We start from the raw sequence: 26,227 nt of genomic DNA, 5'->3' as shown, positions 1-26,227 counted from the left end.
GCCCTTCACTGAGCGTCAGTTTCTCAAAGGCAAAAAAAAAAAAAAAAAAAAAAAGGAAAATGGAATTAGAAGCTTCCTAGAAGGCTGTTATATTTTAAAGTATGAAAAGCCTCCCTGTGTTCAGCACTGACCTTCTCGATGGGAAGAAGGGCGGCCCCCTGTCTACACTGTTACTTGCTCAATGAAAAAGGAAAAAAAGGGGGGGGGGGCGCGGATTCTTTGGCAAAGTCAGGGAACATAGTGACAGCAGTCACTGACAAGACCACGGGGCAACCTTGTTGCCTTCCAAGGAGGAAACCTCAGATGAAATGTTTCAGGCCAATGAAGCAAGTGATGACTTGTATTTTTATGAGTGTGTTTTTGAGAGCTCATACTACTTATGTTCTGCTGTGGAGGAAATACATTCTGCCCCTGGTTTATGGCAGAGACAGGTAGAAAGGCAACTTCACAGATAATTATACAACTAAATCACCATGTGTGAATAGCTGGTTATTTAATTGGAAGATGGAGAATAAAATATACTTCTTTCTGAGGCCAAATATCACCGGAAGATAACTCATTTATGGTCTTTAGAGGGAGTCCTGGGGAACAAGCAGGGTGTGTGCCCGACGCCGAGCTGTGTCTCCTGACAGCCCATCTTCTCGGCCAAATTGCTCATTAGGATGGGCGATTTTCACCTGCGCCTCCAGTTAATGTTCCAGGAGGGACTCCACATCAGTCTGCTCCGAGCATCCTCTGCAGTGAGCTCCCCACACTCGGGCAGTGGCAACAGTCCCCACCCTCCTACTATGCTCCAAAGGTACTGACCTTGCGTGCACGCCGTTATTTTTAAAGTGTCAAATCACCTTCAGCTTGCTTTGAAAGCCGGCACAGTTTACATACAGGGAGGGGGGAAAAACACAGAGAGAGAGAGAGAAGATGCAAAATGAGACCTTGTTCTGATAGTGAGTGGGCTGGCCAGTAACTCACTCCATGCCTGCACATGAGAAAGAACGCAGACAGTGAAGGACTGAATGGAGAAATATGCGTGTTTCAGAGAGTATCTGAGTGGAGCACAGGTGACAAGAGAGGAGAGGAGTCCTCTCTCATGGATCGGACCCGTCCAACGTTGATCCTAAGACTGAAAGGAGAGTCCTCGGTTTATAAAGAAACAATAGAGGTACCTTGGAAACTGGAACAAAGAGGGAGCTGAGAGCACTACTAGGCTCTCCAGCTGGCCTGCTTCCACTGATCCCTGCCAACCTGCACCCTGACATTCAGAGGCGGATCGAGACACCAAAAAGCACAAAAAGAGATCTTATGTGGGCAAAAAGCACCAAAGATAGAAAACAAAATGTCTGAGACCCCATAAAACAACTTCTGATGGAATACTGTTTTTCATTTTGCAGGAGTAAAATATTCACCACCAACCCTGCAATTAGCTAGAAAATTACAATAATTACAGCAATTTTATATCCCATCTCCAATCCAATTAATAGATATATGACCTTGTCAACATGTAATAATCAGATTGCCTCTACAACAAAACTGGATGGGTTTTATGTGCTGAATAGAACTTGCACAGTAAGAAGGTAATTATTTGAAATACTGAGAATACCATTTGTATGCTATGCTCTGCTTCACAAGTTAAAAGGAAACACAATGGGAAGATTGTTTCTGTTTTCAATACGTATTTAAATCAAATGCAGAAACTAGGGTTGTGTGTACATGATAGTCACCAAGGTCCTGGGTTTAAGCCCCTGGCCCCCACCTGCAGGCAGAAACCTCCCTGAGCTGTAACAACATTGTGAGGGTCCCTCCCTCTCTCTCTCTCTCTCTCTCTCTTTCCCTCCCTCCCTCTCTATTTCTGTCTCTAGTCAATAAATACCAATTAAAAAATCTTTTTTAAAAAGATAATAAAATCTAAAAAAAAAGCCCAAAAGGAGTTGGGCAATAGCGCAGAGGGTTAAGCGCACGTGGCCCAAAGCGCTAGGACCGGTGTAAGAATCCTGGTTCAAGTCCCCGACTCCCCACCTGCAGGGGAGTTGCTTCACAAGTGGTGAGGCAAGTCTGCAGGTGTCTGTCTTTCTTTCCCCCTCTCTGTCATCCTCTCCTCTCTCCATTTCTCTCTGTCTTATCCAACAACGACAACAATAATAACTACAACAATAAAACAACAAGGGCAACAAAAGGGAATAAATAAATAAATATTCTTAAGAAACCAACATGTTGTTTCAGTTTTGATGTAAATATAAATTCCATTTCCAGAAACAATGAATGGCATATATATACTTCCTTTGATCTTGAGTCCTCAGTCTGGATCTTCCAGAAGAAACTTTTTTTTAAATTAAAAACCATAATTTGTGACTGGAAGGAATTCTGCCACTGTTATAGGATCAGGCCACCCCATAATGCTTCATCTTTATGAAAAGTCCCTAAGAGCTGAAAAAGAAAAAAAAAGTCACTGAGAACAGAGACAAACATTTCTTAAGGGATTGGAAGGCAAAGAAAATGATTAAAACTTGAGATCTGCTCTACATAAAAGCTGCCTGTGCCAGCTACCCCCATGGGGGTGGAGGTGGGTGTGTGTGTTTTACACAGAAGATGCTTACTATAGCAGCGACAAGGGGCTGAACAAGGTCTGTAAGGTAAGGATTTCTTTGCTAGGAATATGCAGTATCTTTCGGGGGTGGGTGTACTAATTGGAGAGGAAAGTCCATCTTAAAGAGCTATGATAGCAACAGAAAGTGAAGGCTTATTTATGTACTTATTTTTCTCATCGCTAGGCCAACTTTTTCTGATGGCAACAGCAGGAGAGAGAGAGAGAGAGAGAGAGAGAGAGAGGGAGAGAGAGAGGGAGAGAGGGAGAGAGGGAGAGAGGGAGAGAGAGAGAGAGAGAGAGAGAGAACACAACACAAAAGCTGTTCCAGTGCAGTGGGAAGGCAGGTTCAGATCCTGCTGCCTGCTTGGCAAAGTACACACACTGTCCAGGACAGCGGCCTTGCTGGCACACCTGTATGATTAAAAACATTCTTTCATTATCTTTATTTACCAGATAGAGACAGTCAGTCAGAAACTGAGAGCAAAGAGGGAGACAGGAAGGAAGAGACAGAGAGACACCTGCAGCCGTGCATCACCACTCGCAAAGCTCTCCCCCTACAGGTGGGGACCCAGGGCTCGAGCCTGCATCCCTGTGCACTGCAACATGTGCGCCCAACCAGGTGTGCCACCACCCAGCCCCCCTGCATGTGTATGGTTCCTAAGAGATGATATACAAACAATAATCAGACTGTATACAAGGTTAGGTTTTTGGCAGAAAGCAGACCGAGAAGCCCACTCAATAGACAGGACTTGATTCTTCTTCTTCTTCTAGCGTTTGCTCTTCTTCCATAGCCAGTCAACAGCGTCAGATTGAGCCTGATGTCAAGTTTCGAGACCTCCTTTGAATCTGGAGAGGTGGCAGTCGTTGACTATGTGGGTCATAGTCTGTCTGGAGCCACAGGGGCAGTTCGGGTCGTCTCTGGCTCCCCAGCGATGGAACATAGCGGCGCACCGGCCATGGCCTGTTCGATAGCGATTGAGGAGGGCCCGATCATAACGTGCTAGGTCAAAGCCGGGTTGACACTTGCGGGGGTCTGTGATGAGGTGTTTGTTCTTGACCTCAGCTGACTGCCAACTCTGTTTCAAAAGTCTGGAACAGAGAAGTTCAGTGTAGGCATAGGGGACCAGATTGGGTGACGAGACGTCAAGCGTTGGACAGGGTGGGCGAAGATATCCGCGTATATTGGCAGGTCTGGTCGAGCGTAGACGTGGGAAATGAACTTAGATGATGCCGCATCCCGACGAATATCTGGCAGGGCGATGTTGCTAAGAACTGGGACCATGGGACCGGGGTGGAACGGATGGTTCCAGAAATTATCCTCATGGAGGAATATAATTTGGAATCGACCGAGTGGACATGGGGGCTACGGAACCATCCTGGGGCACAGTATTCTGCAGTGGAATAGCATAATGCCAGAGATGATGATCGTAGTGTGGAAGCACTCGCGCCCCATGAGGAGCTGGCCAGTCTCGCAATGATGTTATTCCTCGCACCCACCTTTGCTGCAGTGTTTATGAGATGTTTGTGAAATGACAGGGTGCGATCGAGAGTAACACCAAGATAGACTGGCTGGGCTTCATGCCGGATTCTCGTACTGCCAAGCTGCACATTAAGCTCACGCGAGGCCGAGGCATGGTGTAGATGGAAAACAGATGATACCGTTTTTGCAGTGCTAGGGATTAATCGCCATTTTTTACAGTAATCAGATATCAGAGACATGTCTTTCGTGAGTGTTTCCTCGAGGATGTCGAACTTGGATGCCTGAACTTGATTAAGAACTGACAGATGTCCTAGGCTGACTGTGTTCCCGACACCGGACCCAGACCAAGTCAAATCCACTCGCCAGTGAGCCACAAGGCTTTCCCACTCCTGCCTGCCTGGCATGGGGTCTCTGCCAAACGCTGGTGACAGCAGCTGAGTGCCCTGCCCGGGCAAAGCTCTCACTCAATACCCTCTCTTGTCATTTCGGATCATCTTCATGCATCTCCAACTTATTAATAAGCCGAATGTGCTATATATTGTGTACTAGTCTCCCTTTACTCATTAGACTATTAATAAACAAAATGTATTCATTTTACAGGAAATTAAAGTTTATGTACTCGTACCTTTTATGCAATTGGCACTGGGTCTTTTTATGTAACTTGTACTTGACATACAGGATGAATTGTGTGCTTTATAATACATGCAGTAAATATTGATTTGAAACATTTTGTATCAAACTGAATAGTCTAGTGACTCAAACCATTCCATTTATCCATTTCCTATTTCCCCAAATGTATTCTTATGAAGCAAATTCCAGATTTAATAGTTCAAGCATGCATATTCCAGTATGTGTGAGGAAAAGCGAATAGGCTTTAGAATTCCAATAACAGGCTCGCACCTAAGGAAGAGACACTCACTAACACGCACAGACTCACCAGTCATCACACACATGCCATTTTGTTTTTGCTCTGGCTCAGGAGGGATCCGCAGGCAATGGTTGAACCTATGTTACAGTTGCCTTTTACCTCTAGCAAGTCCTAAGTGTTCTCTCCACCTCTTAGAAGAACCCAAGTTATCTGTCCTCAGACAATTTCCCTCTGGACTTGGCAAGTGGCATGCAATCATGGGTCCACGCTCCCCAGCACTCTGCATTTCCTGTGCATACTGACCACATTTATATTTAATTTCCAAACACCAGACACTAGAGTATCTCTATCAGTGCTTGATTAAAATCTCCATTAGTCCAGACTTTGGCAGTCTACTTTCAAAACAAACTTTTTTTTTTTTAGTACACAATCGTTCAGTGTGCTACTAAAATCATTTGTTTACCCTAGATATCAATGCACACACTGCACACAACCTTTTGAAAACACTGGTCGAAACTGATCCAACCTGAAATTTTTAGTAGAACTATGTAATAGTAATAAAACCTAGGCTCTTTCTTCCCCCAGTTTTATTAGTGATTTAATACTGGTGTACAAAATTGCAAGAAAACAGGGGTACAACTTCACACTGTTCTCACCACCAGAGTTCTGTCCCCGGTCTCTCCACTGGAAGCGACAGCAGCTGTCCTCAGGTTGCAGATACGGGCTGACTATTATTTCTACACTATCTGTCTAGATTTGTATAGATTTTCCCATGTTCCCCCTATGGCCACATTTCCTCTTCCTCTCCAAGTCACTCCTACACCTGTCAGTACATCCGAATGCCTCTCCCTTTCCCCTCTTCTCTCTCCGGGTCCTGATGGAGTTGGAGTTCAGAGCCCTCTGGGCATCTTCCCCTATCATTTCTCCCCCTCTGGGAGCAGGAACCCAAATTCTTTATGGGGTGCAGAAGGTGGGAGTTTGGGCTTCTGTCATTGCTTCTCTGCTGGACCTGGGCTTTGGCAGGTGGATCCATAGCCCCAACCTGATAAAACCTCATGTCTGCACATCAGGTTATAAAATATTCTCGTATGTGTGGGTACACTGGCTGACACCCACTCATGAAGCTCTGAGAATCATGCCCTATTATATACTGCGTCCTCCAGTTCTCTCTCTCTCTCTCTCTCTCTCCCTCTCTCTCTCTCGTGCTTTATCCTGTGGTGGCTAACTGATTTATGTTTTTTCCCTTGGTCTTAAAAAAAAAAAAAACTTGGATGAGATGATGACTATCTGGTAGCAAACTAGCAAAATGCTATGAATTGTCAAGCATGAACCAGCATGAATAAGGACACACTGGAGAAGAACAAACTACGTGTTCTAGATATGCTCTTCCTACATTCCGTATGATAAGCTGATACACTTTGACGTTTTTTAACTTACCTACATATAAAGACCTACTGAGGACTATAAGCAAAAGCAACAGGCGGCCAAAGTTTCCACTGAAAACCTGAGCACGTCTAACTGCATGGAGCTAACACATGAACCCTTTTAACTTTCACTCTTCAAATGAACCTCCCCCCCCTTTTTTTCTTTTTGATCAAACTGCTGCTATAGGATTACAAATAACATTATATAATTGCAAATGATAATTATTATTTCCAGTCTAAGCTCTTCACATTGTTGAGTAAGCCTTCCAGAAATGGCTGACAGAAGTTTTCAAGTAGAAAAGAGTAATTTGAGTAGTATGGGTGCGACAGCTCCTCACATAATTTATGTCTTTCTATGAGATCACATTTTTAGAACAGTTCACATTTTTAGAACAGTTCTTCCAGGTTCTTGAAGAAAACTAAAGCTCTGATAACCTTTCTTTCCTTGGTCTTCAGATAAAGTCTAACTAAAGTTGTAGCCAAGTTAGTAATCCATCAAACGTGTCTTTGCTTCAAAGCTCTTTATTTCTATTTGTTCTAGAGTCCACACAAAATATATGAAAAGGGGGGCCAGGTGGTGGTGCACTTACTGTGTGCAAGGATCCGGGTTCAAGCCCCTGGTCCCCACCTGCAGGAGGAAAGCTTTACAAATGGTAAAGCAGGGCTGCAGGTGTCTCTCTGTCTCTCTCTCTCTCTATCTCCCCCTCCCTGCTCAATTTCTCTCTGTCTGTGCAACAATAAAACTAACAAACACACACAAAAGAAATATATGAAAGGAAAATACAAACTTTTACATTGAACGGGCAGTGAAAAGGTTCACCAGTAAAAAGTGAAAGCAAGTCCAGTCCATGAAAATGGAACAAACCTTATCTATCTCTCTTACAAGACACTTTGACGCGAGTTCAAAATTTAATCAATACTTGATAAATAAAGACAGATAATAAATTCCATTCCCAGAAGCATGATTGGATAAGAGAAGTGTCCATGCCTGTAAATTAAGATGAAAGGCACAGAGAAAGAGGGGGAAGGAAAAAAGTCTTCACTTACTTGCACGGAGGGCTGAAGGCGTGACCTCAATTTCACTTGTTACTTGGTAAGGCTGAAAGGCTGAAACATTGTTGGCACCAAGCTCACTGCCAAATATCTCTGGACTCTGGGTACCGGTGGAGCTGGCACTGGTGCCGTCCCCTCCATGATGTGGGTCTTGCTCATCAAACACGGCCACCAGCTAGAAATGAAAGGTAGGTCTTCTTTTACAAACAAAGATATCAAACTTATTACCCAGCTGGACACCACAAGGCACCCAAGTCCACAGAGGGAATGGACGGATATTTGTGTACCCAGGAACACTATGTTTTAGAAAGTGAAATTTCCAAGAATTTCAGTGCTTTATAATGAGGCCAGGCGGTGGCACACCTGGATAAAGCACACGTTACAGTGCACAAGGACCCAGGTTCAAGGCCCTGGTCCCCACCTGCAGGGGGAAAGCTTCGTGAATGGTGAAACAGGGCTGCAGATGTCTCTCCGTATCTCTGTCCCCCCGTTTTCTCAATTTGTCTCTGTCCCGATCCAATAATAGAAATAGTAATAATAATAACAGAATGACAAGAGAAGCTGATTAAACTGTTTGTCCATAGGGAGTTAAAAGGAATAGGGGTGGGGGTTTGAGACCGTGTGCAGTGACACCTTTAGGAAGGTTTTTCTGTAACACTAAGTCTTAGGGCCATCAGAAAACGATACAAATACCAAAAACATAAAGAGTTGAAATAAATGAGGGTGGTAAAGTTAGGAGTGAGGAATGTTTAAAAGAGAAGACAAACAGGGCTAATTCTGCTAAGACAAAATAATGCAAAGTCAAAACAAAAGGTGTGAGGACACAAAGTAATGTTCCAGTAATTGTTCACTGCTTACGGAAGGGCAAAGACAGAAAGATTGCACGCTAGTTAATAAAGCTGTCAGGAGCTGGGTGGTGGTGCAGCGGGTTAAGCGCACATGGCGCAAAGCACAAGGACTGGCGGAAGGATCCCGGTTCAAGCCCCCAGCTCCCCACCTGCTGGGGAGTCGCTTCACAGGCAGTGAAGCAGGTCTGCAGGTGTCTGTCTTTCTCTCCCCCTCTCTGTCTTCCCCTCCTCTCTCCATTCTCTCTGTCCTATCCAGCAATGATGACATCAGTAACCACAACAAGAAGAACTACAACAATAAAACAAGGGCAACAAAATGGAAAATAAATAAATAAATATTTAAAAATAAAAAAAAAAATCTGTCGCCTACATGTGGTTTATAAATTCTAACACTACTTGTACTATACACACCCACACACATACACACATGGAATTCCAGCATTTTAACATTTTGGATAAGTTTATAATGCCACCTCTCAGACGTAGAAAGAAATGCTAGGCTAAGCTTTGTGGCATGGAAATTAGAGGTATTACTATGAGCTCCCATATGTTTGTCAGTTTTTTAATAATAAGCAGAGTAGACAAACAGATATGGGTGGCTTTAGTGCCTATGTGATACACAGACTTATTTCTGCCTCCAAAAAGACCCCACAGTACCAATGAACACAAGGGCAGAGAGCAGTTTCTCACAGCATTGCCCCAAAGTATCCGAAACTCCTTGGGAAAATAGCTAATTCCAGAGACCTAGGGAGCATAATGAACCTGAAACACCTTGTGATGCTAAAAGGAAAAAACAAAAACAAGCAGGCAAAAATGCAGATACACACATCACAAAGGAGCAGGTGTCAAACAGAACAGTCCTTCAATGACCAAGTCTGGGACACCTTGGTGGCACACCCAGCTAAGTACACATCATACAAAGTGCAAGGACCCACACACAGATCTGAGTTCAAGACCCTCATCCCCATCTGCAGGGGGGAAGCTTTGCAAGCAGCAAAACAGGTGTGCAGGTGTCTGGCTTTCTCTTTCCCTCTCTATCTCTTCCTCCTCTCTCAATTTCTCTCTGTCCTAGCCAATAAAATGGGAAGAAAAAAAAAAAAGGCCACGAGAAGCAGTGGATTCGTAGTGCCATCACCGAGCCTCCGTGATAACCCTAGAGGCAAATAATAATAATAATAACAACAACAACAATAAGAATAAGTAATTCTGTTGAGACATTGTGGAGAATGGGCAACTCTTTTGGAAGGATTTCAGTTGTAAATGTAGGCGTGATGGAGACAGAAATCATTAGGCAAACTCTACAGTGGGGACTTTTGTGGACAGGATTTACCAAGAGCTGTTATTAACAAGAGAAAAGTAGCCTTTTTCTGAAAGGAAACTTGACGGATTCCCCTTCCCCAAGTGAAAAGAGATATGTCAACAGCAAGATCCTTTTGGTAGAAAGCAAAGAGAAGTATATAGCATTGCTTGCATGTTATTCCTGCCAAATATGTGTGTGTGTGTGTGTGTGTGTGTGTGTGTGTGTGTCTATACACACACATATATATAATAACTACTGAATGGCAAGGAAGCAACAGACAAATCCCAAAGGAGGACCATTCTTCAAAGTGACAGACATTCTCTGGAAATGGGAAGGCAGTGCAAGTGAAGGATAATGTGATGAGACTGTAGAGAGAGCGGAGAAGAATAAGAATGGTCTACAGAATGAGGCCACTAGCTGGATCCTGGACCACAAAAGGGCCATCAGTAGCCAAGAAGCAAGTCACAAATGAGGTGGTATGCTGACTCCAAGTCATTCTCCTCTAGACACTTGGCTTATCGGTCTCTTACTTTTGATACGTGGGTTAAACCAGATGGTAACAATGCGGTTGGAAGAAAAGGATACGGTAACACTCTACTATTTATTTGCAACTTTTCTGCTAAGGTATACTGCTATTACAGAAAAAAAAAAAAAAAACGCTGTGAATTTCATAAATCACAAGACAGCACACAAATTAAAATTCAGTCTGTTTCTTCCTACCATGAAACAGTAACAGTGTTGCTTTAAAATCTCAGATTGGGGAGACAGTGTCATGGTCCTGCAAAAGACTCATGCCTGAGAATCTTGAGGACCCAGGCTCAATTCCCAGCACCACCATTAGTCAGAGCTGAGCAGGGCTCTGGTCTTTCTCCATTTTTCTCTCTGTAGACTTTTCATTAAAATAATAAATAAATAATATATTTTAAAACATCATGGGGGCCAGGCAGTAGCACTGCCGGTTAAGCACACATGGAGTGAAGTGCAAGAACTGGCATAAGGATCCCGGTTCGAGCCCCAGTTCCCCACCTGCAGTGTGGGGGACGGGGGGCACTTTATGGGCGGTGAAACAGGTCTGCAGGTGTCTGTCTTTCTCTCCCCCTCTCTGTCTTCCCCTCCTCTCTCCATTTCTCTCTGTCCTATCCAATAACAACAACAATAATAACCACCACAACAATGTTAAACAACAAGGGCAACAAAAGGGGAAAAAATAGCCTCCAGGAGCAGTGGATTCATGATGCAGGCACCGAGCCCCAGCAATAACCCTGGAGGCAAAGATAAATTGTTGTTGTTGTTAATATTATTGTTGTTGTCGTTGTTGGATAGGACAGAGAGAAATGGAGAGAGGAGGGGAAGACAGAGAGGGGGAGAGAAAGACAGACACCTGCAGACCTGCTTCACCGCCTCTGAAGCGACTCCCCTGCAGGTGGGGAGCCGGGGCTCGAACTGGGGTCCTCACGCCGGTCCTTGAGCTTTGCGCCACGTGCGCTTTGCCTGCTGCGCTACCACCAGGCCCGAGTTTTTGTTTTTAATTTTATTGTTTTTATTTTATTGTTATCTCTGGGATTTGGTGGCTTTGGTGCCTGCATGCAAAATCCACTATGTCCTTTCCTTCCTTCCTTCCTTCCTTTTTTTTTTTTTTTTTTTTTGGTAATAGGACGCAAAGAGAAACTGGGGTGGGGGAGAGAGCCTTGCAGACCTGCTTCACTGCTAGTGAAGTTCCCCCCTGTAGGTGGTAGCAGGGACTCGAACCTGGGTCCTTCCGCACTGCGTATGTGCACTCAGCAAGGCCTGCCACCGCCAGCTCCCAGCACTTTTAATTTCTATACTTCATTTTAACATCAAATAACTTCTCACAAGGTATGTGGTTTAATATCCATTTTAATGATATTAAATTTTGACATTTTGGAGTTTAATTGGAAGCAAATGAAATGCGAGTTCTGTTATTAACTTTTCACAGTGATGTGTTCTCTCAAAAATCGTCAGTTATTTCTGTAAACTGAAGATAGAGAGGAGACTTAGAATGACAAAGAACGAGCCTCTAAATGCCACACGTGAAGCAAGAACTTATACATGCATACTAGTTTCGATGATTCTCTTCAGCATTTCGAGAAAACACAAGCATTTTAAACCTGGACTGTCTCATGAACAAATGCTGTTTGCATTTCAGGGGCCCAGTTGGTGCTTAGCAATCTGCCAATATCACATGATTCCACAAGCTTCTTCTAAACCACACTCTCAATGCCAGGTACAGAGATAAAGTAACCTTGTGTTAAATTGGGGAGAAGATATAATTTGAGACTATCTACCCTACAAGAATACACACAATAACACAGCAGAAGAACGTGAGGCCCTCCCCCAAACACCACACACTCAACATCTCTAACATGCCCTTCAAAAAAAATTAAGAAAATGTCTGCTTTCAAACCGGTGAAACATAACTCAAATCCATGTTTTAACAGATGGGAACTTCACTGCTGTCCATGAAGCAAATCATTTTTGAAAGTTCATTTTGACTTTCTGTACTTATTGCTTAATCTCTTCCGGACCCATTCATCCGTGAAGAATTCATGAGAAAAGACAAGATGGATATAAGATAAAACCCAGGATAAATTAACAGATCAACTTGGCTGTCATTTCCCTTTTAGACACTTGTCGGAAGAGTTAGAACCAGCCAATAGAAAGCCTACCATAAAAACACAACACAACACAACACACAAACACTCACTCAGGTCAAGGGTAGGCCCTTTGATGGGTAAAATTATGACTTGAGAGCCCAGAACTGCTTAAGACTGATGAATTTGGAACTCTGGTGGTGAGAACTCTATGGAATGTTCCCTTGCTATCTAACAAATCATTATTCAATCACTAACAATTTTTTTAAAAAATTTAGAAAGGGAAAAGAAAAAAGATTATAGAATTTGGTATGAAAGAGACTGACAGAGATTTGGACAGTGGGACACCCAGTTAAGAGCGCAAGGTACAAGTATCACATACAAAGACCCCTAGATTCACCTGCTCTAGCCCTACCTTGAAGCTTCTGTTTATGAAACAATTTGTCCTGCTTAGTATCTTACCACCTACCTTTCAGCCACCAAGTTGCAGACACTACCATGATGCCATCTTGACTTTCCTGGGCAAAGGGCCTCACCAATGTGTGAGGCTGCCCCACTAGGGAAAGACAGAAACAGGCTGGAGGGATGGATCCACCTGCCAATCCCCATGTCCAGCATAGAAACAATGACAGAAGCCAGAACTCCCACCATTCTGAAAGAATCTTGGTCCATCCTCCCAAAGGGATAGAGAATAAGGGAAGCTTCCATGGCTGGGAATGGGCTACTGAACTCTGGTGGTGGGAACTGTGTGGAATTGTACCCCTGTTAGGATACAATCTTGTGAATCATTATTAAATCACTAATAAAAAAAAATGAAAAAAGAGAGCATAACATTTTTTATGGCTCCAGAGAAAGCTGAAAGCTTGTGGGCAAATATAAACACAGGGAACTTGCAGATGTCGCTGGGGCCTCTTCTCAGCATGTCCCAGAGAATTAAGACAGAGCCAGGAGCAGCACACAAGGGGCAATGCAATTAACTGTGCCTCTGGCAGGAAATTCTGGGTCTGCCACATGTTCCCATTTTTCTTCCTAACACACTGCTATGATGAGGGTGGTTCTGAGCTCAGGAATAATGATGGCAATTGTGTCATCTATTTCTGAACAATGACAGGGAGACCTTAGGAGGCGGGGGGGGGGGGGGGGGGACACACGGAACTCTGGTGGTGGGTGTGGCGTTGAACTAGACCCTGTCACCTTACACTCGAGTATCCCATTATTAATCACAGATTAAAAAAGAGAGAGAGAGAAGATGAATATATGTAACAGGCCAAACTGCAGTACTGGTGAGAAAACAAAAGCACAGTGTAATGGAATTAACAACAGGGATCAGACTGTCAGAGGTCTATGTGCTGTGTCATCAAACAATTAGACGGATATGTGTTTGATCATTGAAGGGAGCATGTTCCTTAACTTGAAATTCTTACCTATCACTATTCCAAATATGATTTCCTCCTGATGACAACGTGTGAGATTCTGGAACAAAATCATGTATCAGTGCCTCGACCTTCGTTCTTCTTTTTCCCGCTTGCACTCAGCAGATGTGCTTTTTATCAACACATGGTAATGATGGTTGGGGGGGTAGCTCAGCTGTTAGAACACTGGACTTTCACCCCTGAGGTTCAACCTCCAACACTACATGTACTGGAGGGACACTCTCTTTCTCTTTCTCCTCCTCTGCATATTATTACATATGCTACACATATAATACATATTAGAATTCAAAAGTCTCTAAGATACTGTAATGTAGATCACATTTTTGGGGGCTCTCATAAAATGTATTTAATGACATATGAGACCCAGGTATGTTAAACAGATACTTAGCATCGACAGACAGATTTGAATTATGTGTTATCCCAAGTAAATGTGAGCAAGCTGTATTGTACCAAAGCAAAGGCCTCTGGGGGAGGAGAGAGGATAGGAAGAAAGCTCTGGGGCCTGTTACAAAATGAAATTGTATGCATATGTCAATGATAGCAAAGCATTAATCTCCTCAAAAAAAAATAGTGTGTTAGCTACTCACAAGGGCAAAATAATGCCACGGATCTTTAACATTGAACAGTGTCATTTCGGGAACATATGATGTCCGTATACTTTTCCTAATACTTCCTGGAAACTGTCACCTTTGCATGGTCAAACATCCCCTCTTCCAAAGAGTTAACAGAATCCTTTAAAAAGATAATTAAACAATTTTATAGCTTAATGCTTTTTTAGCCATCAAGTTGCAGATGCTGCCATGATGCCAACCTGACTTCCCTGGGCAGACGCCCTCACCCATGTGTCCTGGAACCCCACCTCTCCAGAGCCCTACCCCACTAGGGACAGACAGAGACAGGCTGGGGGTGTGGATCCACCTGCCAACACCCATGTCCAGCGGAGAAGCAATGACAGAAGCTAGAACTCACACCTTCTGCTCCCCAGAAAGAATGTTGGGTCCATGCTCCCAGAGGGATAAAGAACAGGGAAGCTTCCAATGGAGGGGATGGGATACAGAACTCTGGTGGTGGAAATTGTGGAATGGTGCCCCTGTATCCTATGGTCTTGTCGATCATTATTAAACCAATTTTTTTTTAAAAAAAAAAGGTAATATTTCTCAGCCACAAATGCCAAGTAAGGACATGGCAAGTCAACTGGAAACCACAGTGAAATGTATTCACCTCTGACACACCCTAGTCCTGACACTTACAGACCAGAGCTGGGGTTTAATTCTGTGGCCCTCAGGGTGACACACTCTGCCACCCACTGAGTCTTCAGACTAATTACTTTCCTAATTTTAGATTTATGGCCTACTAATAGCCTTGAGTTATGCCAACCACAAACCACAAGGAAGCAAGTCACACAACCATAAGCTAGGTGATACAGTGTCAACTCCCCTCTCTACCATACTTGTTCGGAAGTGCCGCTGTCCCATGTGTACTCTATGTAAGGCCACAATATTTTAAACTGCTGCTATGTGCCATTAAAAATAATAATAATAATAAAGTAGATTGCAAAGTAAGGTAGAAAAAAAAAAGCTCTGAAATTGACTAATCACATCAAGGTCACTTGGCTCTAAATTGGAAGAGGTAGCATCTGGTTTGATTTTTACCATGAAGACATGTAACTTTTGCTCAAAGAAGGAAGCAGTGGTAAAGAAGCTGGGGAAGCCACACGTATGCTCACGTAGTCACTGCTATGCAGGCATCGAAAACAAAGGGATAAATCATTGCTAAATCACTTTGTCAACTTCCTAGTGACAGGACCGACTTCAATGACACAGTCAGTAGACGATACTGAGTTCGTAGTAGCTCTCTAAAGCCTTACTTGCTTCTATGGTTCCTATAATACTTGTTTCTTTTAAAAAAAAAAAAAAAACTTTCATTATTGGATAGAGACAGAGAGAAAGTGGAAGGGGAGATAGAGAGGGGGAGAGACAAAGAGACACCCGCAGCCCTGCTTCACCACTCATGAAGCTTCCCCCCTGCAGGTGGGACCCCAGGCTAGAGTTTGCTGTAAGGGTGTGTTTAAGCAGGTGCGCCGCTGGCTGGCCCTCCATTTGTTCTTTTTATACTGCAAACAAGTAAGAGAAAGAACAGCAAAAGAATACATTTGGGTGATCATATCCCGCAGTAATGGGACCACTAACTATATCAATAAAAGCTCACCACCAACAGTCAATGTCAAAGTTGCTGCTGAAACTCTTCAAGTACTTCTGAGTTCACCCAAGCAGAGCTGACTTCAATGTCAAAGTTGCTGCTGAAACTCTTCAAGTACTTCTGAGTTCACCCAAGCAGATCTGACTTCCTTGGTTAGGAAGAGTCCTTCAAGTATTTTTTTAAACAAACCATATATCTATCAAGATAGGACCACCTTGCAGCCAGCGAGATACCAGCATCTACACAAGGGGGAAATAGAGGTTCAATCTAAATATCCAGTCGCCCCGTCTCCTCATTGATTTCACACTCAGCACAGCACAGCACAGCACAGAGGATTTCATCCAGAGCCCTCAGGCACACAGGAGAAAGCAGCGACTTTTCATCAAGCAAAGTAATCTTAAAGGGCTTTGCCATTCACTAACTGTCCCTACTCAGCCCATCACGGAAATGACAAGTGAGTCACCATTAAGATTCCTTGCCTGTCAACTCTGCAGTATTTTTTGGCAATTGGTCATGGAAAACGTCCTCAGCCTAAAATAGAAACTTGAAGGATCGTTCTCTTCATTCTAAATTTTGCAGATTATGTTTGAAATTAAAAACAAAAAATAATGACTCAGCTATTAACAATAATGAATCTGACTTCTTCTCTTCATCTTGAACAGAGCTAGAAGGAATTGTGTTTAGTGAGGTAAGCCAGAAGAAGGATGAACAAGGAATGATCTCAGTCTTTCTTCTTAAGTTAAATTGTTTTAAACTGGTACATCTCTCATGTTTGAAAGCTATCCTGATGTTTTGTTTTTTTTTACTTTTTATTGAGATGCTTTATCTTGGCATTTTGTATTTATTTAAATGACTTATGTAGCAACTGGGGAGATAACTGATAAAACATCTGACTTTTATACCAAAAAAAAAAAAAAACCCTTAGGCTATGATTCAGACAATCAATCAATCAATCAGTACTAAGCTATGAGCAGAAAAACTTTCAACACAACCTTAGATCTTACGATGAAGCAATGCAGGCAAGCAAACCAGACAATCATCAGCAGCTTTTGAAGAACCAAAAGAATGAGTCTTGGGTTTCCAAGACAGCTTGCCACTTGCACAGAGAACCCACTTTGGAGTTAGTTCTCTCTCTCTCTCTCTCTCTCTCTCTCTCTCTCTCCATCTCCCTCTCCCTCACCCTCTTCCCCCCTCCTGGTTTCAAAATTTGATCTAGACACCCACTGAGAGCTGAGCTTCCATCTAAAAGCACCATCAGAGAAACAAGCTTAACTGCTTTTAAATAGAAAAGAAATTCCAATGATTCTATTAAGACCTGGATAGTGGAGAGATTTTGGAGGGGGGGGGGAATTACCTACAGAAAAGCAAGGAGGAAGAGTTGAGAGTTGTGACCTAGTGGTGACTGGTTTTCAAATCATGAAGCCACAGCCTCACCACCTTGATTCACTCAGAGTCGTGAATGAACATCCAGTTTGCAGTGAGACATAATGAGAAGCCAGGACTCACTCTGACAACCACAAGCCAATATTAGCAAAAGACCAAAGTTCAATGAATTAGTTTTGTAAAATACAGCTCTTAAAGTTGCATTACAAAATGCCTCTCAATCTAATTTGCATGCAAAGAAAGGGAAAGTGTGATTTTTAAATATCCACCCAGAGGCAGAGAGGAAAAAACTTCAGGCATATTCCAACTGCTTTTTGGCTACATTCATTATTTCAATACCTTCTACAAAGAAAAGATAACTTTGTCCTTGACATGAGTCTAAATTATCTTCAGTGTGCAATACAATGCTGATTAAATTAGGCTCATTTTAATCAACTGGCAGGCTTATTCAGAAAGCAACTAAATAATAAAACTCTTTACAACAACTCTTCATTATTGTAACCTGTTTAGCAGTGTTTTTTTTTTTTTAAAAAAAAAAGTGAATACAGAATAAACACTAATTGCATGCCAATCCTTTCTTCCCCCATACATCTGACAAGGAGAAGACATAACTTGCAAGTTAACCATTTCTCCTATCCATAAATCTCGTTAATAGTGCAATTTCATGCCAATCTTCTGAAACTCAGTGCCATCGAATGGAGTGTGCCAAGCATGGAGTTCCTCAATGTTAAGTGTCATGTCAAGGTTTCCTTTAATTCTCACGTACAACTTCCCCTCTGGTGATCTGGAAGCAGGCAGATAGAGTCACGTTAATTCTGTCCTGTTTGGAGCACTCCATTCATTTCACTCATCAGGCTGGCAAATCCTAAATGGGTCCCCCCAAGCTCAGATATGGCTCAGAGCAGGGAACTCACCAGATGTGGAACCCCAGGCAATTTCTTCAACACTCTGGGCCTCAGTGCAGGAGAAGGCTGTTACATATGCTGTCGTTTAATTACGACACATTGCTCAAATGGTTAGCTATTATTCTTTCTGAGGAAGTGTCGAGAAATTAAGGTGATCAGAAAAGGAAGAGAAAGGGTCCCAGGGCTTAAACCTTTTCACCCTGAAAATTATGGGGCGCCATTGAATTTACATTTGTTCTGCAGACAGTTTCAAAGAGATCAGTACAGACCAGAAGGGAAAACACATACAACTTGTTAGTCCAGTCATGGAGAAGCTAACAGGGCCCCGGACTGATGGAAAGGCAGCAGGGTGGAAAGACAGTGAAAATGTGTGATCATTAAGAATGCAGAATCCAGACTTACTGAGAAGGAATTACTATGTCCTAAGTCTGTGTCTCGGTGAAAAAGGGAGGCGGTACTCCTGAGATGCTAGGGTTTGTAGCTTGAAAAGGATAAGAACAAGCACAACACTCACGGAACAAAAAATACTGCATTTAGTTTTAACAATCCTACACCCAGTCCCACTGCCAACAGATATTCCAAACTGGAGTCCACAGTGCCAAGAGAAGCTCGGGGCTATACACAGAAACAAAGAAGCAGATGATGTCGGGGTGTCGGGCATACCTTACGCTATAGAATTCGATCCTGATTCTCAGTGAAACAATAGTCATTCTCTCCTGCTACGGGGACAGCTTGGAACGTTGCAACTCATGACCACAGAATGTGAGCTCACATCTACAGGGATGCAGAGGTCACACAGGCTCCTAAGCTGATTATGGGCCCCAGATCACATCAAATCGATGGGGTTTACAGTCAACAATATTTATACCCCTTTCCCATATTTGGGAGCTACTCTCTTCCCTGACCCCGCTTTCTGGTCCTTCTGCCAGCCATGACATCATCTCCCCAAACAATAATTAGGATCCATCTGCATATCAGATTTCAGGCTCAGGCAAAAAAAAACCAAACAAACAAAAAACACTAGTATAGCCACAGGCCCTTTGGCATATAACTAAAATATGCCTACTAGCTATCTACAAAACTGAAGACCCCCCCACCCCCAACTCTTCATCTGCACTATTCCATCCTTTAGGTCCATGATTGTTCAACAATTTGTTTGGCTTTGTATGTTAACTCTCTTGTCAACCACCAGGTTCCAGATGCTAGCAGGATGCCGACCAGACTTCCCTGGACAGACAACCCCACCAATGTGTCTTGGAGCTCCGCTTCCCCAGAGCCCTGCCCCACTAGGGAAAGAGAGAGACAGGCTGGGAGTATGGATCCACCTGCCAACACCCATGTTCAGCGGGGAAGCAATTACAGAAGCCAGACCTTCCACCTTCTGCATCCCACAATGACCCTGGGTCCATGCTCCCAGAGGGATAGAGAATGGGAAAGCTATCAGGGGAGGGGATGGGATACGGAGATCGGGTGGTGGGAATTGTGTGGAGTTGTATTCCTCTTATCCTATGGTTTAGTCAATGTTTCCTTTTTATAAATAAAACAAATTTTAAAAAAGAAAAGAGATATGACTGTAAAAAACAAACAAACAAAAACAAAAATAGTCATTCTCAGAGGCAGATAGCATAATAGTTATGTTATGCAACGAGACTGCCATGCCTGAGGTTCCAATGTCCCAGGTTCAATTCCCTGCACCACCATAAACCATAGCTGAACAGTGCTCTGGTAATAATAATAATAATAATAATAATAGTCATTCTCTCCCCACCAGGTGAAATAATTTCCTGTCTGCTCCATATCAGGAGTATCCACTTCAAGAGACATAAACCCCACCCCCTGCCATTCTATCTCATTGTAAAATATACAGCTATGTAAACTCTCCTTGTGCCCATGATTATATTTTAATTTTTCTCCCACTAATATGTTTCTTTCTTTTTGTTTTATAAATCTTTTATTTTTTTAATTAGCTTGATTTGTTTACTGGACAGAGACAGCCAGAAAAAGAGAAGGAAGGGTGGAAGAGAAAGGAAGAGAGACAGAGAAGAGAGACAGAGAAAGGGAGAGAGACAGAGAGACACCGGCAGCCCTGCTTCACCACTTGTAAAAGCTTTCCCCCTGCAGGTGGGAACCGGGGGCTTGAACCCAGAACCTTGCACATTGTAACATGTGCGCTCAAACCAGGTGCGCCACCACCGGACCCCGTATTTTTTTCTTTCTTTCTGATTTTTTTTTTTAATTATATAGGACAGAAAGAAATTAAAAAGAAAGGACGAGGAGACAGAGGGGGGAGAGAAAGAGACCTGTAGGCCTGCTTCAGTGGTTGTGAAGCAGCTTCTCCTGCATGTGAGGAACAGGGACTTGAACCCGGGTCCTTGAGTATGGTGATAGGTGTGTTTAATCAGCTGCACCACTACCCACCCCTCCAATCTTTCTGGTGTCAGTCTGTCTATTGAGATAGCCTCTACAGGGCACTGAGTAGTGGGGCATATTCTCATCTCAGGTAACAGAGTCAGCACCATAGAGAATGGACTTGAGAAGCCCAAAGCTAACAGAAAGTACAAACAGCTGGGGGACAGGGTAAGAAAAGACGTGAGGGGCGGTGACTTAACTAGAAAACAAGCAGCAGGCTACAGCAGGGGAGCAAACTCAGGGTTCAAAGGCAGCCCGGCTCAGATGGTGACTGATGTGAGGCCCACACTTCTCGTTAATAGTTCCAGCTCTGAAACCACAGAAAATGCTGAAATGTCTTAATGACCCAGAAGCTGGAAGTCTCTCAGACAGTAAAATCGCTCACTGAAGAGAGACCCCACGGATAGAACAAGGGAACAGTCGTGAGAGAAAAGGCAGGAAAGGCCATTTGTGGGGACATTTCAAAAAGACTTCCTCCACGGCTACACCGGAGCCCAAAGGGAAGAGCTCAAAAAAGGGGGATTAGCTTTGCTTATAAAACACAAATCTGATCAGACAATGAGCATCGAGATTACCAGGAATAAAAACAAGTCTCATGTAAACAAACCATTAATAGGCTATTCCTTTTTCTTGTTAGAGAGAGAGAGAGAGAGAGAGAGAGAGAGAGAGAGATTATTTATAAAATCACTGCCACCTAAAATCTGACCTCGTTCAGTCCTGTCAGATGGTGAGAACCCTCAGGCAGGTGCTGAATTCCCAGGGGGGAAAGTCATTGGACAAACTGCGACATCTGTAAGGGTAATAGATGGATAAAGTGGCCTGTTGTCCAACAATACTATGAAAACTTTACATGTAATACTTTTACCTCCAGAAAGACTGAATACAAATTATACGCAGTAGAATTACAGTGTAAATCAAATCCACTCCTTACCATCTCCTCAACAGAAAGATAGATTAACGGGGAAGCCCTCAAAGTTGACGATTCGGAATGCCTGGTGTCAAATATTCCCGGGGAACCCCTCAGAGCGAGGCATGGCACTCAGGACCGCCTCTGCCTGCCCCTGGATCATTCAACATGGCTTCTCTTGCAGGTCCTGCCGCCATCGGACCCTTGGCAGGTATACAGCCACTGGTAGAGGAGAGGATGTTGTGTACATTGTGTAGAGAATGACAATGACTGATGGGAAGCTACTTCACACTGTGTGGTCACAGGGCTTGAAGCAAAAGGCGGCACTGCCGAGACCCCAACCATCAAGAGTCCCACAACTTCTGGAAAGACATTTTATAGTTCGTTTGATAGCTTGCTTCCTGATGTAGAAACTCAGGGGCTGAATGCAAATCAACAGTGCTTAGCTGGACACAACAGAAGCTGAATGAAAAAGAGCAGCCGAAGGCTGAGAAGAAAACGTTCTTCTCTTCTGTGGAGAGAAGAATCAGATGAGCCGGAGGCACTGGGAAGGGGGGCCCAGGAGGAAAGAGAGACTCTGCACGGATACAGGGGCCTGGTGACTCTCCTGCCCAGCGGCTGCCACCCAAGTAGAAGGCATATGCTCAGTCTGTTCTCTTTCAGGTCCTCTCAGACTACTGGTAACAAACAGTGATTCACAAACCAATGCCACCGTTTCAAAATGCCTTGTGGACAATCCCAAAGGTGCCTGGCTTCAGAAGCCAACGTTTCTGTCTTCAAGTTTGCAGAAGCACATCCAGGGGATGGACAGAGACCACACTACTGCCAGAGAGACACACTTTCAAAGAGAAGGAAGGGATCCCCAACGTTTACAGACAGAATGTCATCAGTGTTCGCTTTAGAGGAATGACAACTGAAATCTCTCCAGACTGCAGTAGCAGACAAAAAAAAAAAAAAAGGCCCGGGGGGCCAGGTGGTGGCGCACCTGGCTAAGTGCATTTGTTACAATGCACAAGGACCCAGGTTCAAGGCCCTGGTCCCCACCTGCAAGGGAAAAGCTTCGTAAGTGGTGAAGCAGTACTGCAGGTGTCTCTCTCTCTCTTCCTCTCTATCTCCCCCTTCCTCTCAATTTTTTCTGTCTCTATTCAATAAATAAATAAAATAGAATAAAAGAATTTCTGTAAAAACAAAAACCCTCTGCTCCAAGCTATACTCCTAGCAGGACAATAGAATTCTTTCACACTGTAAGCCCTCTAAAGATGAATTATTCTGACTTCAAAGGAAACCTTCAAACTGAACCTGGCACAGAATCCCTGAAGCCCAGGGAGGCACAACCTTTCCCTGCTGTCGGTACCATAAGCTCTGTCACAGACAAAGGCCACACAAGTCTAGACCACGGAGGGGGGAGACCACTGGGCAGTGCTCAACTGAAGCTACTCCTTAGAATCCCCACTAGGAGACCCGACATCAACAGAAGTCCAGGAGAAATAATGCCCTTCCAAGTGCTTGTCATACTTCAAGGAAAAAAATATAGATTAAAAAACAGTCCATCTGTATTGCACCAAAGTAAAGGACTTTGGTGCAGGGGGCTGGGAGGATACTGTTCAAGTCCTGGAACATGAAACGGAGGAGCGCCTAGGTGGGCAGTTAGACTGCTATGTGGAAAATTGAGAAATGTTACATGTGTACCAACTCCTGTGTTTTACTGTCAACTGTAAACCACTAATCCCCCAATAAAGAAAAAAAGTTTTGTGGTGACCCCAGCAGGAGTTTGGGACTATTAGCATACAAATGACCTCACCCTGAGGAGGCGCTTCAGAGAAGGACTGCAGAAAAGCAAGGGACTTGGAGCACCTAAGTCTCTTTGTCTGCTGCTGCTGCTTCTGGTCAGAAGCTTCTTCTGGTCTGCCATGACTACTTCTCCCGGGAACTGAAAATGTGTGACTCTGCTAGCCGGTCAACGTTTAGACCCCTCTACAGCCATGAGCAACCTTTACCAGAGCTTTTAATTGTTTATCTTATGGGACTAAACTTGGATAACCATATTCAGACTTTACAGACCTAGCGTACGCTTAACTCTTGATGGTAAGTGCTGATTTTGCCTTTTACCTGTTTCACCCTAATGAACCGTGTATTGATTAAACCCGTTCCCAGCCCCCGCTGTGAATCCTTCTATACACGCCACAAGCAGCCCTAACCCCCATACCTCTTTTTAAGTTAATTTACAAAACGTTTTATCCAACCTCTAATTTTTGCATACATGCCAAGTACCACAGGGAATTCCCACACTCCATGCAGCAGGAGAGTCTTCCAATAATTTCTAAATAGTTTACAAAAGAGAACAGTGGAGGAGATGCCTGTATGCCCGTGAAGGTGAGAGACAGCATCTGTAGGGTGGGGTGGGCAGTGCTTGGGCCCACTCACAGCTCACTGGGCTGCCAAGTCCAACAAGTGGACTTCTTTAGGACTGAGCAAGTTCTCACTCATGTCTTCAAAAAACACCAAAAACAAACAAGTAAGCATAAAACTAGACATCAGAATCAAATTTATCATCTCAAAATATCAGGTGATAAATGAGAAAGACATGAGGGGGGTGGGGAGGGAAAAAAGAGGGGAAGAATTTCAGAAAAAAAAATAGGCAGAAACCTCTTATATTTTTTTCAAATCACAATGCAACTTAGAGGTTTTTTTGGGTTTTTTTGTTTTTTGCCTAAAACAACTAAAGAGAACACCTGCCACCTGTTTGCAGACACAGCAAGAACTATGAAAAAGCCACACACAGGCAGAGTTGAGCATCAGCACTCCTGGGAGTATTTCAACTTTCTGAGAAAGATCACACAGCAGAAAAGACATCTGTAAAGCTCAAAGTTATTGTTACATCACTGGGACTCGGTGCCTACACAACGAATCCTTCAGGCCATTTTTCCCCTTTTTATTGCCCTCATTGTTTATCATTGTTGCTGTTATTATTATTGTTCTTGTTCCTGGCCGGGGTCCTTGAGCCAGTCCTTGTGCTTTGTGCCATGTGCCCTTAACCTGCTGTGCCACCGCCCAGCCCCCTAAAAAGATTTTTGTAGGCTGGCTTGGATGGGGACCTTATTTGGTCCATGAGTGCTTTGGGTTCCAGTCTGATCCCCACCCTCTCTATCATCCTCTCCCTCTCCCTCACTCTCTCTCCCTTCCTCTCCCTCCCCCTCTCCCTCATGCTCTCTCTCATCCTCTCCCTCTCCCTCACTCTCTCTCCCTTCCTCTCCCTCTGCCTCTCCCTCATGCTCTCTCTCATCCTCTCCCTCTCCCTCACTCTCTCTCCCTTCCTCTCCCTTCCCCTCTCCCTCCATACCTGTCTTCCTCTCTCCCTCTCTCTCTCCCTCTCCCTCTCTCCCTCTCTCCCTCTCTCCCTCTTCACAACCTGGTACATTTAAGTCACTACATTATCCATGGTGCCACTTTCAGACACCCAGGGTCAACCACAGTACAAAAGCATACATTACAGGGTTCAGGCGGCAGTGCAGCAGCGGGTTAAGCACACATGGCACAAAGCACAAGGACTGTCATAAGGATCCCAGTTCAAGCCCCCAGCTCCCCACCTGCAAGGGGAGTCGCTTCACAAGCGGTGAAGCAGGTCTGCAGGTGTCTTTCTCTCCCCCTCTCTGTCTTCCCCTCCTCTCTCCATTTCTCTCTGTCCTATCCAACAACAGTGACAACAATAATTATCACAACAACAATGATAAACAACAAGGGCAACAAAAGGAAAAAATGGTCTCCAGGAGCAGTGGATTTGTAGTGCAGGCACCGAGCCCCCGCAATAACCCCGGAGGCAAAAAAACAAAACAAAACAAAACCATACATTACACAACAATAAAAAATAAAAAATAAACCCTGGGAGAGTGGCCAGGGCTGGGGTGAGAGACCTTATTCCTCAAACTATTACTATGGTCCATTTCTGTAGTATACTAGAAGATTTTACTATAAATTAGTGTTGTCAGTCTCTTGATATGCCTAACTTAGAACTTTACTCAGTGCTGTGCATGTGGCAAACTCAGGATCATACAATCAAGAGCTAAGGGTGATTTTAGGCTTCCAGAAGGTGGTGGGTCCCCTGTGAAAAAGGGTAGGAAGACTGCATATTTAAAAGAATTCTAATTACAATCAAAAGAAAGTGCAAATGCTTCGCTGTCACTAATGAGATCTCAGGGTGGTGGAATTTTCCAAGGCAGCCACTAGCCTAAAAGGATTTTTTTTTCTTCATTCCTTGCATTAAGCAGAAGTTTTTTAACAAAAAGCCAATTAATGGTCAATTTAATAGCTCTGCAGAAGGAGTACTAAATTAAATGTGTCAACACCATCCAGTGACTGTCCCTGTCTCACACTCATCAAGAAAATTACATGAGTACAACGTCGCCCTCGCAGAAGATGACAGGTTACTGGGAGCTCATGGAGACATGCAGGAGACAGCTCCAGTTGTTTTTAAACATCTGGGAAATGTGTACCATTAGACTGTTTGGTTCTTCCATATCTCTCATCAAGAGGCTTAAAAAAAAAAAGGTACCAAGGCCCCGGGCAGTGGTGCACTCTGTTGAACACACTTATTACCACGAGCAAGGACCAGGGTTTGAACCCCCAATTCCCACCTGGGGGGGGGGTTATAAAGTGAAGCAAGGCTACCGGAGTCTCTCTTTGTCTCTCCTTCTCTATCTCCCTCTACCTCCTCAATTTTCTGTCTGTCCTAACTAAATAATACTAATAATAAACACATAAAAACAAGTTAGCTGAAACTGTTGCCTACTGTTCATGTTCAAATGAAGTAGATACAGAGATGTGAAGA

General features: G+C 43.7%; 1 protein-coding gene across 13 annotated transcripts in view; it reads right to left on the bottom strand.

The window, feature by feature from the left end:
- The window catches only part of PARD3 (par-3 family cell polarity regulator), a 652,495-nt gene that overhangs the window by 422,484 nt on the left and 203,784 nt on the right, over positions 1 to 26,227 (bottom strand). For all 13 annotated transcript variants that reach the window (XM_060192488.1, XM_060192489.1, XM_060192482.1 and 10 more), the window contains one exon: positions 7,401 to 7,581. In XM_060192488.1, the coding sequence (XP_060048471.1) occupies positions 7,401 to 7,581 (181 nt within the window). The remainder of the gene's footprint in view (positions 1 to 7,400; positions 7,582 to 26,227) is intronic.

The sequence above is a fragment of the Erinaceus europaeus genome, chromosome 6 (assembly GCF_950295315.1).
Source record: "Erinaceus europaeus chromosome 6, mEriEur2.1, whole genome shotgun sequence".
Classification (NCBI taxonomy): domain Eukaryota; kingdom Metazoa; phylum Chordata; class Mammalia; order Eulipotyphla; family Erinaceidae; genus Erinaceus; species Erinaceus europaeus.
The sequence above is the reverse complement of the archived record's forward strand: the minus strand, read 5'-3'. Positions and strand labels throughout refer to the sequence as shown.